At 40.4% G+C, this 17,098-nt stretch overlaps 1 protein-coding gene across 9 annotated transcripts in view; it reads left to right on the top strand.

Moving 5' to 3' along the window:
- The window catches only part of foxp2 (forkhead box P2), a 361,162-nt gene that overhangs the window by 195,633 nt on the left and 148,431 nt on the right, over positions 1-17,098 (top strand). For 8 of the 9 annotated variants that reach the window (XR_008725072.1, XM_055650878.1, XM_055650881.1 and 5 more), the window contains exon 3: positions 16,398-16,487. Coding sequence is in view for 8 of the 9 variants with exons in the window: in XM_055650878.1 (XP_055506853.1) it covers positions 16,398-16,487 (90 nt within the window). In the remaining variant the exon portion in view is untranslated. Of the gene's footprint in view, positions 1-12,806; positions 12,864-16,397; positions 16,488-17,098 lie in introns of those variants that run through there. The other variant, XM_055650883.1, reaches the window with a different exon arrangement.

Genomic DNA, 17,098 nt, shown 5'->3' with positions numbered 1-17,098 from the left:
TTTTTTTGAAAATTGGTAATTGTACTTTTTTTTATACATAGAGAATAGTTTCATTTATAAAATATCATAAACAACAAAGAAGTGTACACTGACCATGAGCATTAAATTTATTCCTATAACATATTTGTTATTTAGCTATTTGTTGCTGCAAAGTTGTTGTCGGTGTTATGCTGTCTGCTACCCTTGTGCAATAATATACAAGCCATTACTTCAATTAATGACCAACCATTCATAGCTTTTTATAGATTAAAAAAAAAAAATGAGAAGTGGGAATAAAACAATTGTAAACCTTTCAGCCTAACTAGAGTAATGGGAAAACTATTGGGGATTTTCTTTGAGGGGAAGCATTAGATTCAGAGTCTTTTTCTTTCATGTGCATCATCTATGTTTCAGATGTTGGGCCAGGCTCTTGCACAGAGGACATCCTTTTTATTTTGCAACACTAGATCTTCCAGGCAGCATTGTTCACCAAGAAGTGGGCATCTTAGTAGGTGTGGCGTGGATTGTACAGATGTTCCACATTCTGTGTCTGCCACATCTGCATAGCCCCATTTACTCATATTGGTCTTGCATTGCCCCATCCCTGTACGAAGCCTGTTGAGGGACTTCCAGCTCTTCCAGTCATACCTGTGTCCAGGTGGTTGGTTGCGATTGGCATCTTTACATGGTGGTGGTTTTCACTGCGTTTCTTTTCCCTCAAGGCCAATCTGGTTGCTTGAGGAGACTGTGACAGTGGCTGGACTGTGTGAAGGAAGCTCTTCCTCGACTTCAGCGTGTTTTGGGGCTGGGTGATGGGAGTGACAGGAATGGCGGGTGTCCCCAACTTGCCCACTACGTTCAGTTCTACCGGCAACTGACCTGCAGATTCCTGGTGGAGCAATACCGGCCAAGACATGCAAGCTCTCCACATCCGTGGGTTTAGGCAGCCAGTGATGCATCTGCAGCTGTCATTAAGGGTAGCATCAACTTTCTTCGCATGAGCTGATCTCTCCCAAACAGGACAAGCATACTCTGCAGCAGAGTAGCACAGTGCAAGAGCAGTTGACCGCAGTGTGGATGCATTGGTAGCCCACGACGAGTTTGGCAGCTTGCAGAGCAGGCTGTTCATGAGGATTCAGAGTGAGCAATGAGGAAATAGGCCTTTTACCCAGCTCGCCCATGAAGGCAATGCTCACCTAAACTAGTCCCATTTCCTGTACCTTAAACCTTTTCTATTTGTGTACCTATCCAAATGTATTTTAAATGTTGACAATGTGCCTGCTTCATCCACTTTCTCTGGCAGTTCATTTCATGAACTGTGTGAAGAAGTTGCCACTTTAGATCTTTCCCCTCTCACCATAAACTGATGCCCTCCAGTTTTTGATTCCCCTTCCCTGGGAAAAGATTGCATGCATTCACATTACCTGCGCTCCTCATGATTTTATACATTTATATAAGATCATCCCCCAGTCTCCTATTGGTCCTTTGCACTCTTTCCACCTTAATTATATATTCCTGCGATGCAGCACCTTGCACTTATCTGAATTTAATGCCATTTGCCATTACTCCTCCTCCTTAGCTAATCAAGATGATGCATTCATGTTTATCATTGGTAAAGCACAAATTAATCACACAAACCTTTTAAGAGAAGAACGTTTCTGTCTAATTTGAATTAGTTGTTTTGAGAAGTTTAGAAAAATGTATGTAGATGAAGGCAGTGTAGTTTTCATAGATTTGAGCAAGGTTGTTGATAAGACTTTGTTCAGCAGACTGATGAACTTGTAGATTCCAAAGCAAGTTGGTCCAAGGTTGGCTCAGTTAGAGCAAGCAAATGTTAATGGTCTCTTGTGGCGCCACCTGGTGGCAACAACAAGGGCACAACGAACCATCGGCTCTAGAGGGCAGCGTCTTGGTGTGGGAGGCAACGCCCGTGACCATTGGAGAGAATAAACACATCTAGTGCACACAACTCGTGTCCAACTAGTTTTTGGCTGGACTCCTGCGAGCCCCCACTACATTCTGCACATTAGGATAGTGGACAGGTCTGGGTCTCAATTCTCCTCCCAAATAAACATCTAAAAAGGTTGAATCTCACAATGTTAAGGATGGTCATATCCATCAAGCAGCAGCAGATTCATATGTTGTATCATCATCGGCCCACTGTGTGATTTTGTATTTGAAAGGCAAAGTGAGGTCTGGAGGCTTATTGCTCAGTTTCTTGTTTTTAACGATACTTATCTTTCATCTTTAATTTAAGGGCGGTGTCTTCTCTCATTCACTCCGTGATATGAACAATAATACGCTGTTAAATTCATGTTCATAAATGATAGGAGCAGCATTAGGCCATTCAGCCCATCAAGTCTACTCCACCATTCACTCATGGCTGCCCTATCTTTCCCTCTCAACCCCATTCTCCTGCCTTCTCCAAATAACCCCTTCCATCTGTACTAATCAAGAATATTTCTACCTCTGCCTTAAAAATATCCATTGACAGCCTCCACAGCCTTCTGTGGCAATGAATTCCACAGATTCACCGCCCTCTGACTAAATACATTTTTCCTCATCTCCTTCCTAAATTCTGATGCTGTGATCTCTGGTCCTAGACTTTCCCACGAGAGGAACCATCCTCTCCATATCCACTCTATCAATATCTTTCACTATTAACCAAAAGAACTTAACGAGTTCCAGGCTGCATTACTACTTTGCACTTACTTTACAGCTCCCAGCAATTTCTACAGCCTGAAGGTAGACACAAAATGCTGGAGTAACTCAACGGGACTTAACGGGACTCTTAGAGAAGGAATGGGTGATGGGAAGGGTCGAGACCCTTCTTCAGACACACCCTGACATTATATTAGCCATATACAATGGGGCTAGCCACATTAAGGGGGCTACGATTAAGACATTTGCTGTCGGTCAAAAACAATTGACCTATCTTTTTCTAGTTATAAACATCAGGAGGATATCAGTGATTAGGTCAGCCAAAGAGAAACAAATGAAATTCAATCGAGTGAAGTTTAGGAAGACCAAGCAGTGTACGGGAAGATATAATACATGGTGTGACTCTCAGAACTGTGAAGGAACAGAGATATTTTGGAGTGAATGTCCACAGACGCTTCAAGCGTGCAGGACTGGCGGAGAAGATTAAGAAAGAAGATGAAATGTTTCCCTCAGAAAAAGCAGGGAGGTTATACCAGTACTGCATAAATCCCTGTGCAGTTCTGATGACCACATTACGAGAATAATCTGTTGCAGTGGAGAAGGTACAGAGGTGATGTACACAAGTGTAGCCAATACTGGAGAATTTTAGCTGTAAGAATAATTGGGTAAGTTGAGGTTCTATTTTTTAGAATGTAGGAGGATGAAGGATGATTTGGTAAGATACAGTAGAACCTTTATCCCAGGATGGAAATGAGTCTGCCAACAGTCATAAAACACAACAAGACACATAAAACATGAAATTAAAGTGGCGAGTGGAAGGTCCAGGATTGGGGATGAGCAAAGATTGGGGAGGGGGTGGAGGGGGAAGTCTACTCCATAACAGAAAAGGGAGGAGTTATACAGTTTGATAGCCACAGGGATAAAGGATCTTCTGTGGCGTTCTTGGTGGAACCAGTCTGTTGCTGAAGGTATTCCTCAGGTTGACCAGTGTGGAGGGGGTGAGCTGTATTGTCCAAGATAATCTGCAGTTTGAGAAGCATCCTCTCCTCCAAGACCACCTTCAATAAATCCAACTCCACTCTCAGGATGGAGCCAGACTTGTTGATGAAGTTTGGTTCAGTTTGAATAGGAAGCACCTAGTCCCCTTTGTAGGAAGAGGAGTGATTAGGATTAGAGAGGAGCTGAGGGCAGGTTTTTCACTCTCATGATGCAGTGGTCTGGAGCTCATCCCTGTCACAATTGAGCCTGTGGCCTACAAGGCTGCCAATCAAGGAATGCATTAGAAAATTATTTTCAGGCCACCACAATTATGATAGGCTGAGCATCCTCATTCTGTGCAAAACATGATTTGATCTTTGATTTTCAGACGAGACTCAATAATTCTGGCAGGAGGTAGCACCAATGCAATTGTCAATGTAGCGAAGGTAGAGTTCGGGGATAGGGCCACTGTATGTCTGGAGCTGGGATTGTTCGATGTAATGTACAAAGATGCAGGCATAGCTGGGGCCTATGTGAGTGGCCATAGCTACGCCTTCCTCCGGATTTGGAGGAAGTGGGAGGAGTTGAAGGAGAAGTTGATGAGGGTAAGGACCAGCAGAGGGGTGTGTTAGTGGACAGAAATTGGCTGGTTGGTTCTGTGGTCGAGGAAGAAACGGAGGGTGTTCAGGGGATGGAGGTGTAGTGACTGGACACCCATAGTAAAGATGAGGGAATAGGGGCCTGGAAAACGGAAGTCATTGACGAGACGAAGAGCGTGTGAGGTATCTTGGTCATAGGTAGGGAGGGATTGAACCGATGGAGTCGGTAGGATGGAGTCGAGGTATGTGGAAATTAATCATGTGGGACATGAACAAGCAGAAACAAAGGGTCTGCCAGGACAGTTCTGTTTGTGTATGTTGGGGAGAAGATAAAATTGTGTCGTGCGGGGCTGGGGAACAATAAGGTTGGAGGCTTTAGAGGGGAGAGAGCTCATAGAGTGATACAGTGTGGAAACAGACTGTTTGGCCCAACTTTCCCACACATGTCCCAGCTACACTAGTCCCACGTACCTGCGTTTGGTCAATATGTCCTATCTATGTACCTGCACTTGGTCCAAACGTGTCCTATCCATGTACCTGTCCAACTGTTTTTTAAACATTGGGATAGTCCCAGCCTCAATTACCTCCTCTGGTTGCTTGTTCCATACACCCACCACCCTATGTGTGAAAGAGTTACCCCGCAGATTCCTATAATAAATCTTTTCCCCTTCACCTTGAACCTATGTCTTCTGGTCCTCGATTCCCCTACTTTGGGCAAGAGATTCTGTGCATCTACCCGATCTATTCCTCTCATGATTTTATACAGGATTTTGCATCTATCTTCGATTTAAACCGCCATCTACAGTTCTTCCTACACAAATAATTGTTGTCAACTGAAGGAGAGGGGATCGCTCCAAAGACAGGGATCGCTCCCTGTCATGACTTCTTCTTTATCATCCTCCACACTGTAAACCCATGATGAGATGAATCATATCCTCTGACCACCAAGCAATGAATGGGGAATCAGTGACCAATAATCGTCTTGATAGAAATGATGGGAAACACAGCGGAAAATGCTGGAGATGCTCATCATGTCATGCAGCGTCTACAAAGAGAGAAATAGTTACATGTTTTGGTTCGGGTTTCACCAGAACTAATGGGAAGGTGAAATCTCAATTAGTGCATTAGTTGGTTAGTTACCTTAGTAGATGAATTTTCCCACATATTCTTACTTGATTTAACACCACATCCTGGGGGGAGAAACATTCATTAATATGATTTGTGATGTTTTAGAAGAATAATACCTTGTTTACTGTAAAATGAATTGCATACCTGACTTGTTTGTCATCAGATTAAGAAGGCTGATTGGTGGAATGGGGATGGGGTTGGTGGGATGGGGAAAAGGAGTTGAAAGGAGACGAATCAAAACAACAGAAGTTATTGGACAATGAGTGCAAAGGAATAGTGCTTTGAGAATGATTGGCCTTTGATTTTATTGGACGGGTTTTGAGAGGATCTGGAGAGAAGGAATAATGTAATCTGGGGTCACTCTGTAATAATGTAATCTGGGCTGACATGTTTCCTGTTGGGTCCAAAGGATAAAGAAGCACAAGACCAGGTTGATAAAAATGTTTGACGGCAGAGAGACACCCAACATATCACCACAGCTTTCCCACGTGGTTATTATAATCATCTCTTTCCAATGATCAATGCATAAGGACTCTTCTTCTTCTTGCGTATGGCGTGCACAGCCTAAAGTTGTAGGACAACTTGTTCTATTTGATCTTACTTGATTGTGCACGCCAGGTTGATTGCATTCGTCGAAACAGGGAAGGTTGCAATCTCCCACTCCAATGCATAAGGCCAAGTACAAGGAACAATCTGCACAACCCTCACATCTATCCATGTGCGTCTTTTCTGCTTGAGTTGTGACCATTTTCAAACTTGTGTAATGTGGCCAACAAGCAGAATATCATAGACGGTTTAATATATGAGTTATTTTGATGATCCATTACACAAAATAAATGACATAGTCAACCATGAATCATCAAATGGTTTATATGCAAGGTTGCGTCATAACCTGGAGCAACGGAATACGTTGAAGAAGGTACTCGACCCGAAACATCACCCATTCCTTTTCTCCAGAGATGCTGCCTGTACTGCTGAGTTACTCCAGCTTTTTGTGTATGTTCAGATTAAACCAGCATCGGCAGCTCCTTCTTACATAAATCATAACCTAACGGATTTTTTAAAATCAAAAAAACAAAGAAATGAACATAATTTTTCCATGAATAACTTTTCTATGAATTGTTTTAATAAGTTGCGCTATTTTAGATTTAACGTCTAATTGTCACCCTTTATGAATGTAACAAAATAAAATGTTTCAAATTAAAAGCAGCTCACTGGCGCAGGTGATGGAACTGCTGTTTCACAGCAGCAGAGAACCAGGTTCAATCCCGACCTCAGGTGCTGTCTAGGTGGAGTTGGCACGTTCTCCCTGTAACCGTGTGGATTTCATCTGGGTGCTCTGGTTTCCTCCCACATCCCAAAGATGTGTGGGTTTATTGGTTAACTGGCCACCATAAATTGCCCCTGGTTTGTAGGAAGTGGATTGCAAAGTGGAATAAACAACTGGTGTGAAGTGATGATCATCGTGGGCTCAATGGGTTGAAGGACTTGGCCTCCACAGCAGTCCATGGCAATGAATTCCACAGTTTCTCCACCTTCTGACTAAAGAGACTAGGACTTAAGACTCGGACCTCTCCCTTGAGATGTCACTCTGCACCCTGCACCTAGGAAGCCACACACCATCATGGAGTCTTTTAAGCATCTCGAACTTTGGATGCTTTAAAGACAAGTTCATTGAATTGTACCCAAGTTCATTGGTGAAAGGGTATTTGGACTCCACTTGTGCAGCTGAAAATTCAAGCACTGTTGATCGCTTTAAATCTACTGCACATCCAAGCATCAGTCTATTGTATCATGCAGTAAAATGCGTTGTTTTGATTGCAAATGTCAGAGACCGTGTAAAATACACTGCTGCTTTTATGTAGCGTGTGTAATGCTATCAATAAACAGGAATTTCTCGACCATGGAATTTCGCTAATCTATAAAATGTTGCCCTTTAAAAATATGACCACAGTACGAACAAAATCAAATCATGCTCAGATCGGGGATACATCAGAGACACTAGCATGAGGATTCTGAATTGACAAATAGAAATACAGTTTTAGCTTTTCTACTCTTTTAGAGCTATTTTGACTTCTGGTATGTGGCAAAGTAGAACTAAAAATATTATTTTATTAGGTTAAACGTCATAAAAGACAGTAAAAACAATATCAGGAATTCCTTTTGTAAGTTAAATGGTTCGCACAACTTTAGTGTTGGTTTTAATATTATTAACAAGCAAACATTTTATGAAGCTTAACCATCTATATACATATTGCTAAAACTCTCCATCTTGTTTGTTTGTATGCGAGCATGCATGCGTGTGTGTGAGATCCCGAAACCCCGCCAAAACGGTACACGATAGCGCTACAATTCTTGGCCCACCTTACTCACCATTGTCCTGGGATGTAAATGAAACACGTTGTGCAACACAGGCACTGGATTGTCTGTCACCCACATAATCATCAGTAAACATGTGTCCAGAAATGAATGAAACACAAAGTGTTGGAGTAACTCATCATGTCAGGCAGCATCCCCAGAGGGAATGGAAAGACAGTGTTTGTGTCTAGACCTATTGTCAGAATCTGAAGTAACCTGAAATGTCACCTGTCCTTTATCTCCAGGGATGCTGCCTGACCTGTTGAGTTATTCCAGCACCTTGTGCTTTACTCAAGATTCCAGCAGCTGTCATTCTATCTTTATGTTGTGTGCATCTGCAGTTCTATGTGCTTCTCGAATGCACAGAAATGAAGTTGCATTGATATTTGAAAAGTTGCAGCTTCTACCAAAGACTATGCTGCAACTCCCCTTAAATTGATATATTGTTTGTCTGGATAGAGTAGCTTGCTGCTCGCATTTGTTAATGATAGTTCCACACTTCTATAGCCAAGTATAATGTCTTTCCAGAACTTAAATTCTAGATTATTCATCATAGAGTAGATGGGGAAGTTACCCATTTTAAAGTCCTGCATACCAAGGAGATTAGCCCCCTGGGGAAGACTGTTAAGGCACATTGTCAATGCATGAATCTATCAGTTCAATACCTTAATAAGATTATTTATGCAACTGAATCACAGTTACTCAGCACATTAATGTTTTACTAGTCCCATCCCCCAATGCGGGGGGGGGGGGGGTCACAGGGGAGGGCTGGTCTCCATACGCAATATTCCACCACTCACCCATAGGTCCCAATACGCACCACTCCCTGGAGAGGGAGGGGGTAGAGAGGGAGGGGGTAGGGAGGGAGGGGGGGGTAGAGAGGGAGGGGGGTAGAGAGGGAGGGGGGTAGAGAGGGAGAGGGGGGGGTAAAGAGGGAGGGGGATAGAGAGGGAGAGGGGGCGGCAGAGAGGGAGGGGGTAGAGAGGGAGGCGGTAGAGAGGGAGGATATAGGGAGGGTGGGGGTCAGAGAGGGAGGAGGTAGAGAGAGAGAGGGGGGCGAGGCGGAGCAGGGAGGGGGGGGGTAGAGAGGGAGGGGGGTAGAGAGGGAGGGGGGTAGAGAGGGGGGGGGGGAGGGGGGTAGAGAGGGAGGGGGGGTAGAGAGGGAGGGGGTAGAGAGGGAGGGGGGGAAGGAGAGAAAGAGGGAGAGAAGATAGGGAGAGCGGGGGGGAGGGAAAGCGGGGGACAGAGGGAGGGGGGGAGGGGGTAGAGAGGGAGAGGGGGTAAAGAGGGAGGGGTAGAGAGGGAGTGGGTAGAGAGGGGGATAGAGAGGGAGAGCGGCAGAGAGGGAGGGGGGTAGAGACCCTATCCCAACACCCTCCTCATTTCCCTCATCCTTCTCCCCTCACTCCCATTTCCGGCCCCAGGACCTACCCAGGCCTTAGAGCAGCAGCAGGGCCTGGACAACTTGAGAGCATATTGTGATTGGTGCACTGTGAGAGTCATTGTGACATCATCACTGGGCGGTCTCCGAGAAAACGTTTGGGCATTTTTTTGAAACTTTAATTCATGAATAACTTCGGAAATATAGGTCGGAATGTGACGGGAAGATGTTTATGGCTTCAACAGGGAAAATGTGAGTAGAATATGTGAAAATAGGAAGGCTGTGGTGTAGCGTTTGGAAGAAGATAGGAAAAAGCACAGCAGAGTGACACATTGCCAGCACGAACAAAGAGTTTTAGTAATATAGATGTTTCAGGGTGGTTATTAAACATGTCTCTTTCTTCCGCATCTAGTTTTAGGTAAAGTGGACATGCAGTGTCCTCCATAATGTTTGACACACATGGTGAAACCAAAATATGGCCTTTAATAACATCTGACAATGTGTACTTTCACCACATGTGATTTTTTTTCTATTACAAATCTCAAATTGTGGAGTACAGAGGCAAATAAGTAAATGATGGGTCTTTGCTCCAAATATTTCAGACGGCACTGTACCATTACCATCACTGCAGCCAACTTTATACCCCTTACTATCTGCACTATTGTAAAATATTAGCATATTTCTGGATGTTTAGCCAGTGTTAGTTTCCAGTTATTTGAAAATAGAGTTGTTGAAAAGTGCCTATAATTTTCACTTGGAGTATTAAAAATGTTCTTGGATTTGATTAACATAAATTTCTAAGTCAGTAAAATCAGTCTGAAGAAGGGTCTCGACCCAAAACATCACCATTCCTTCTATTCAGGGATGCTCTCTGTTCCACTGAGTTACACCAGCATTTTGTGTCTATATAAAGTTTTAGTGAGTTACTCTTCTCAAGTGTCACATAAATTTACGTACTTTACACAGCACCACCCTTTTTTTATTGTAAATGAGTCAAGGATAACTGTCAGATATCTGAGGAAGGGTCCTGACCTGAAACATCAAGGGGTTCAAGTGCACAGATGCTGGCTCACTCGCTGAGTTTGTCCAGCACTTAGTTTTTAGCACTGATAACTCTTCCTAATCTGTGTAGGAAAGAACTGCAGATGCTGGTTTAAATCGAAGGTAGACACAATATGCTGGTGTAACTCAGAGGGACAGACCTCATGTCTGGAGCCCCCCTTCCCAGTTCTGCCACCAGTTTTACTGTCTCCGACTACATTCTATCTCTGTCCCGCCTACTCCCCTCCCGACTTCAGTCTGAAGAAGAGTCTCGACCCGAAACGCCACCCATTCCTTCTCTCCAGATATGCTGTCTGTCCCACTGAGTTACTCCAGCATTTCGCTCTTCCTAACCTGTTGGGTTAGTTCAGAAACTCCTGATTCCTGCATTTGCACTCTCTTGTGCAAGAAATTTGACGAGTTTATAAATCTGCAAATTACAAAGGAATTAAATGTTCTTTGTGCATGTCTGCATCCACCTATATGTCATAGCATGGTGCCTGTGGAAGCAACTGCATGGTAGTATGTACATCTTCATCCACAGGTCACTCTCAATAGGTGTCCGGAAGTAACAAAAAGAGTATAGATTAGATCACTATAGTAGAACAAGTGTTCCCATACCTACTCCAATGTGTTTTAAAGGCAGGTTATATTTGACAAGAGCAGCTAGTTATTGTCAACATTCAGAATCAGGGTTTAGACTCGTGTGATTAAACCCGTTTCTAAAGCTAACTATTATTACAGGAGTTAGAGGTTATGGGGAGAAGGCAGGAGAATGGGGTTAGGAGGGAGAGATAGATCAGCCATGATTGAATGGCGGAGTAGACTTGATGGGCCGAATGGCTTGATTATACTATTCCTTATGACCTTATGACTATGGAATGTTAACTTAATAAAAAGTGAAAAATCCAAGTACATTTAGAATCTGGGTTTGAACATTCATGATTAATTGTGCATCTTAAGATGATTTGTGAAATAGTTATTGTCTCTTTATGACTGGGGGAACATTTAGTATGAAGTTCACTTTCCCAGCTGCCTGGAGTGCTGCTGGATCACATGAGGAAAATTAAAATAAATAATTCTGTCTGTCAAGACATCGGCGCTCAAATTTAGATGGTAGTTTGTGTCAAGTAGAACCGTTTAGTTAAATGAGGAACAAAAGGAAATACCTGAAATTTGCAACAGCTTCCACCCAGAGAATGCCGGTACATTAACATTTATTGAGTACAAATTATTGTCCCCGCTCATTTGTCACATTCAAGCATTTAGATCTAAACATGTGGCCTGTCATAGTATTTGTTTTCACTCTCAGTGCTGTCGAGATAACCCTGATGTTGATAAGAATTGCCTGTCAACAGCACTGGAGCTGTTCCAACTGACATGTTCTAGTTGAACAGCAGAATTGAAAAGCTATGCTAGTGACAGAGAGGATGGTGCTGTAATCTTACAGCGTTCAGCTGATGCAGATATGACACTCGGGCCAGATCATTGTCTAGAATGTAAAACTCCAGAAGAAATCTATTTCCTCTGGTAGGCAGTTACTGTAGGCAGTGCCTAGTTTATGTGTGTCTACCTTGTTGTATCTTAACTGTTTGAATAACAATACTTTATTTGTACAACATTGTCACATAGCAACATAAAAAGTGAGGACAAGTGTCCCTCCACATGACGTCGCTCACTTAGTATTTTAAATAAATTATTTCAGCTTTCTTGAATTATTTATTTTTCTGCATCGATTGTAAATTGTATATTTTGTGCTGGAGCTTCAATTTATAAATTCAATTTTATAATTTGCAGTACATTCTGTACTTGGTGTGAAGTTGACACTGCTCAGCAGAGATTAAAACAAAAATATTAACTCTGAAGTTAAAACAATATAGAATAACTCCTTAACCATTCAGACTTTCCATTACCAAATGTAAATCCAAATGTCCTGACTTCCATTTCCTGAAATTATGATACTCATTCACCCCATTTAACGTGCTCCGTGAAAACTGCATATAGAAAGAAGGCACATACATAGGAATTCAACAAGTTTTTTAAAAAATGCTTACTATATTGATTGAGATCCATAATATTCAGCGATAATAACATGCAAGTAATTTTTACTTGTTTGTGTAATTTTTACGTGTAATGCAAATTTAATGGTCAAAGTATTAGTGAATTCAAACAAAGAAGTAGGCACCAACTTGTGGTCAATTTTCTTTCAGACTGGCTATTTGGAAAGAGTACTTAGCCTGTCAATGTGTACCGGGGAGTGCCTGTGTAAACATTCGTGTTTCTCACTGTTCCTCATAACAGTTTCTTGTATTGCATTTCTTCTGACCTTGCTATCTGCAACCAATCATAGGAGATCCATTTGGGCTGCATCTGTTTTCATAAGAAGCTGGGCTGCAGTGTTTTTCTCAGAGATGAATATCAACATCAAATATGCTTCTGAGTGCCTCATTATTTATGTTTGAGAGAGGGAGAGATTTCGTAGCCTTCAGCTGAGCTCTCGAGAATGTGTCGTACTGTGCTGTTTATACATTGAAGATATTAATGGGTGTAGATGTCATTTTTCATTTTAACGTCTGAAATGTGACATGCTGATAGGTTAAACAGCCATATTTATCAGTTACAGCTATAAGTGGCATCTAACTTCCAGAAAATTATGTTTCTTTTTGTTTACCACATTTATAAAGATCACAATTTAAATGGTATTGTTTAAATATTTTACATTTGATACAGCAAGAGTGGTAAGTAATAACTTTATTCCAAAGTCAATGTGGTGTCTGAGCAATAGAAATATCATAATTGGGAAAAAAACATAGTTGGCTATTCTTAAGTTAAGTTTTTTTAAAAGACATTTCGTTGCCCGATAACTCAACAAATGTGCCAAAAGGATCTGCAAGCACAGATTGACATCAGGTGCAATCTGGCAGAAGTGATGCTGGAATGAAGTTTCAAGTGCGATCTTGACCTATCCCTGTAATGCCATCAAAACTAAAATACACTGAAGTAGTTAATGTTACATGTAATATACAGAATCTAGAAGAAGAATGCATAGTGTGTGCAAGTAATATTCAATGCTTATAGTTGAAGTTAATTATTAGAAATAGTCATTTTTGGAAAAAACGTTGTCACTACAATATTTTTAGTGGCCACAAAAGTAGCCACCAATGATGTGCTTGAAGAGAACATTGCATCACATAACACAATTGCATACTTTTATTAAGTGTTGCACAATGGTAATATTTAAATATTGTTTTTTTCTGTATGTTATATATGAGTATATTTTTCTGTTGCCTGGTGCAGAATAGTGCTTTTCGATGAAGGCAGATTTCTTTTATTCAAGGAGAGCTAAGGCAAAAGTCTGTATGAATGGTATTTTGGCAGCTAAGACCATAATATAATTGCATATAATTTAAATGAAAGATATACTACATATATAACACTATCAAAGATACCCTGGGTAATTTCATCAGATTTACTAAATTAAAAGTAAACGTCCAATTAAAAATCATATAGTAGCGGGTAAAATTAATTTTGTTGGAATAATTTAAAACGGATTGTAGATTAAATGTATAAATATATGGCAAATGTGCGTTCAATTATATTTGGGGCACATGAGCACCACCGTGTTACTCATGGTAACCGAATATTAAGTGGATAATTTTGGAAAGTAGGGAGAATCGTTGTTGTTATCCACTTTATACAAATTAGAATCTAATGTTCTGTCCTTTTTTTTCTATAAAATCCTCTGAAGTTATTAGTTTATTCAGAATTTCAACTTCCATCTTAAAGGTGAATCCCTTTTGTTCATTATTCTGGTTTAACTCGATAAACAGACACATTAGCAGGTGTCCCAGGCCTAAATATTAGGTTTCTCTTCCGTCACTAAGCACAGAGATATTGAACCACATTGCAAATTCTTGGCGTGTTTCACTTCTCGGACTTTATACGTCTTGCATTCTGGCCTCTTACATATTTTAAATTTCACTTGCTGGAATTTTTTTTTTGAGATAATACTGAAATGAATGCTACCAAATACTGAAATAAACGATAATGTTTATTAAATAAGGTATCGTAAATAAAATAAAATTCACTTCAGTTTTCAAACATATTCTGTACATTTATTGGCCAAAAATTAAAATGTTTAATTTTTCTAAAATAGTTAATGACACAAGGCAGGTTAAAGTTTTGGATGATACCCATCAATCAATATATCAGAATTTATGATTTGGTTTTTAAAAATTGATTGTCACACAGTGGGCCTTCAGTCTTAATTGTTTTTTCAAAGCCCGTTCAAATCGTTCACAAAATTAAAAATTGCTGTGGTCTAAAAAAATAAACATGTTATAATGTGAAGCAGTCATGGCAGTTCAGCTTATTACATAAAATGTATCAGTGATTAATCAAGTCTTGTTATTCAATACCACACTGTACCTGATGTACTGGATATCTCAAAGTGTGATACCTTCTAATTTCTCATGTTTTTGCTACTTAATAAATACTACTGACTAAAACTTTAGAGCTAAGCAATCAAACAAAATGTGTTCAATGTTGTTAAACATGTCTTGCATATAGTTAAAGTTGAACTTGACTTACAAAGCAGGAGACTTTTCAGGGGGAAAATAGGAAACCATAGTGATATAACAATGCTGTACAAAAGTCTCCAAATGTTCAGAATATGCTTGGCAAATTGTTACCAGATCTTTCTATGGCTAGACAAATCAATGTTGTTAGGAGATGGTGCTGCTGCACTCAGTTTGTTTACTTTGGTTTTGTGCGTCTGCCTGCCTTCTCAAAAACTTGCTTGGAGCCAGACTGTAGCAGCCCTCTCTGTCTTTTCATAATTGATCAGGGGATGACTGGCTTCCCGGAGGGTTAAGACGTGGCAACTTTTTTCTGTTTGCTCAGCATCTCAATGCAGTAGTTCAAACATTGTTCACACCAGCTGGCAGTGTAATGCCATATGCACATCCTGTCAAAGCAACTGTTGTCATGGATACTAGAAAGTACTAGAAAACCAACCCCTTGATTCTAATCAAAAATGTACTTTACCCCATCAGAGGTGAATCGGATGTTTTTTGAAAGCAGATTGATCAAGTGAATCTTTACTCTGCACCTAAATTTTTTATCACACATCATGTGCTAACGATTTTGTTTTTGATGACTCCATGTATCTCTGCCGACCAAGACTATTTCCTGGAGTCTGTTTCAAGGATTTTTGATGGGTGGTACCTGTTCTTGCTCATAATGCCAATAGGTTGAAATCAACTACACACTGTTTTGGGCATTCACATTTGTTTTTTTTTATTGCAACAGTATCTCATGGTAATCCAGTCATTTATTTTTTAGTGTGCTGGTACTTTATTGGGTTTGTGCCCAGTTGTATTTATTACATATATTTAATATCATCAAAATCTTTACATAAAGTATCATTTCTTGAGATACATTTCTATTCACTTATGGAGATTTAAACTGTAAGTAAAATGATCATACATGACCAAGGTAATGTATATGAAATCACAAGTGGTGCAGGGGGACACAAAATTTCATTTCACTTAAAACATATCTTTTATAATTAGTGACAAGCACCAGTAAAATAATCAACTGTGTTTTAATTTGTTACCATGTCCCTTCTTTTCATCATTAAAAAGGCTAGTTTTCATATTGTAAGCATTTTCCCTGCCTGCAATCTACAGTCCAGAATCCCCGTTAATCCACTTCCAAGATATCTGATGTTGATTTGTCAATTTTAATTACAGCTTCCAGTAACATTTGAAGTCTTGCGCTTCTGCACCAAAATGATATTATGAATATGCAAATCTATGGTAATAAGAGGGGGAGGGGGTCATTTCTGTTGAACACACACACACAGTGGATGAATCCCTAGTGGAAACAAGTCTATTGATGCAGTTTACATCAGTTTGTAATGTACTATAAGATTCACTCTTCCGGTAGCTTTCTGCAGAAACTCTGAACTGCTACAGTGTCATGATCAGCTACGGGATTAAAACAAAACTTATGAATCTAGTTTCATGAAATATGTGTTTGTGTTATGAAAGCAAAGAAAAAGTAACCAATGTAGTACAAAACAGATGATCTGTATGACGGGGAAAATAAATATTGAAGAACAAAGTACTGTGGTGTGTGAAAAAGGTGGACTATACACAAAATCATTTCATTTTATGTGCATCCTGAATTACCATGACTTTGGTAATAGAATTGAGATCACAGCTTAAGGAAACAAACTTTATGAATAATAATGTTTTTTTGGCTTGCAGGCACTACAAGCAGCAAGACAGCTTCTTCTTCAGCAGCAAAGCAGTGGTCTGAAATCTCCAAAGGGAAACGACAAGCAGCGAGCATTGCAGGTCAGCAAGCTATTACCGATCTTTTGTAGCAACAATAATTGAAAATCTTCAGAAACTTGAGCTCATTTATTTTTTAGGAAAGCGACTATATTCTAGTCCACAGACAAAAATGGTCGACTTTAAGGTTCAGGTAATTGGCCCTGGATATGATTCCTTGAAAGGGGTTGTAATTTCAGCATGATTTTTAAACTCTGTTTGATTAAGTTACCCGCACCCATTACTTAAAGTGAGGGGTGGAAATAAAGAAGCTTGCTGCTAAATTATTTGATTTGTGCACAGCATAACAAAGGTATTAAGTGTATAGATTTAATAACACAAAATGCCTTCAGTACAAAAATATTGATGGTGCATAACATGAGTATTTATGGAGATGGATAAGAAATAAAATCAACTTCTGCAATTTACAAATATTCAATCTTTGGCTGATATTGTCGACTGATGCCCGCTGAATAGATCACCTGTTATTGAAGTTTTGACCTCTGAACGGGTTGGTTGACAATCCTTGCTTATTCATCGCAGCAGATTTCAAAGAGCCTCTATGGTTGTTGAAATAAAATGAGCTTGGCGATCAAATGGAAGAAGTCTCAGTGAATTGCACACATAGAACCCTC

The sequence above is a fragment of the Leucoraja erinacea genome, chromosome 19, assembly GCF_028641065.1.
Source record: "Leucoraja erinacea ecotype New England chromosome 19, Leri_hhj_1, whole genome shotgun sequence".
Lineage (NCBI taxonomy): Eukaryota > Metazoa > Chordata > Chondrichthyes > Rajiformes > Rajidae > Leucoraja > Leucoraja erinaceus.
The sequence above is the reverse complement of the archived record's forward strand: the minus strand, read 5'-3'. Positions and strand labels throughout refer to the sequence as shown.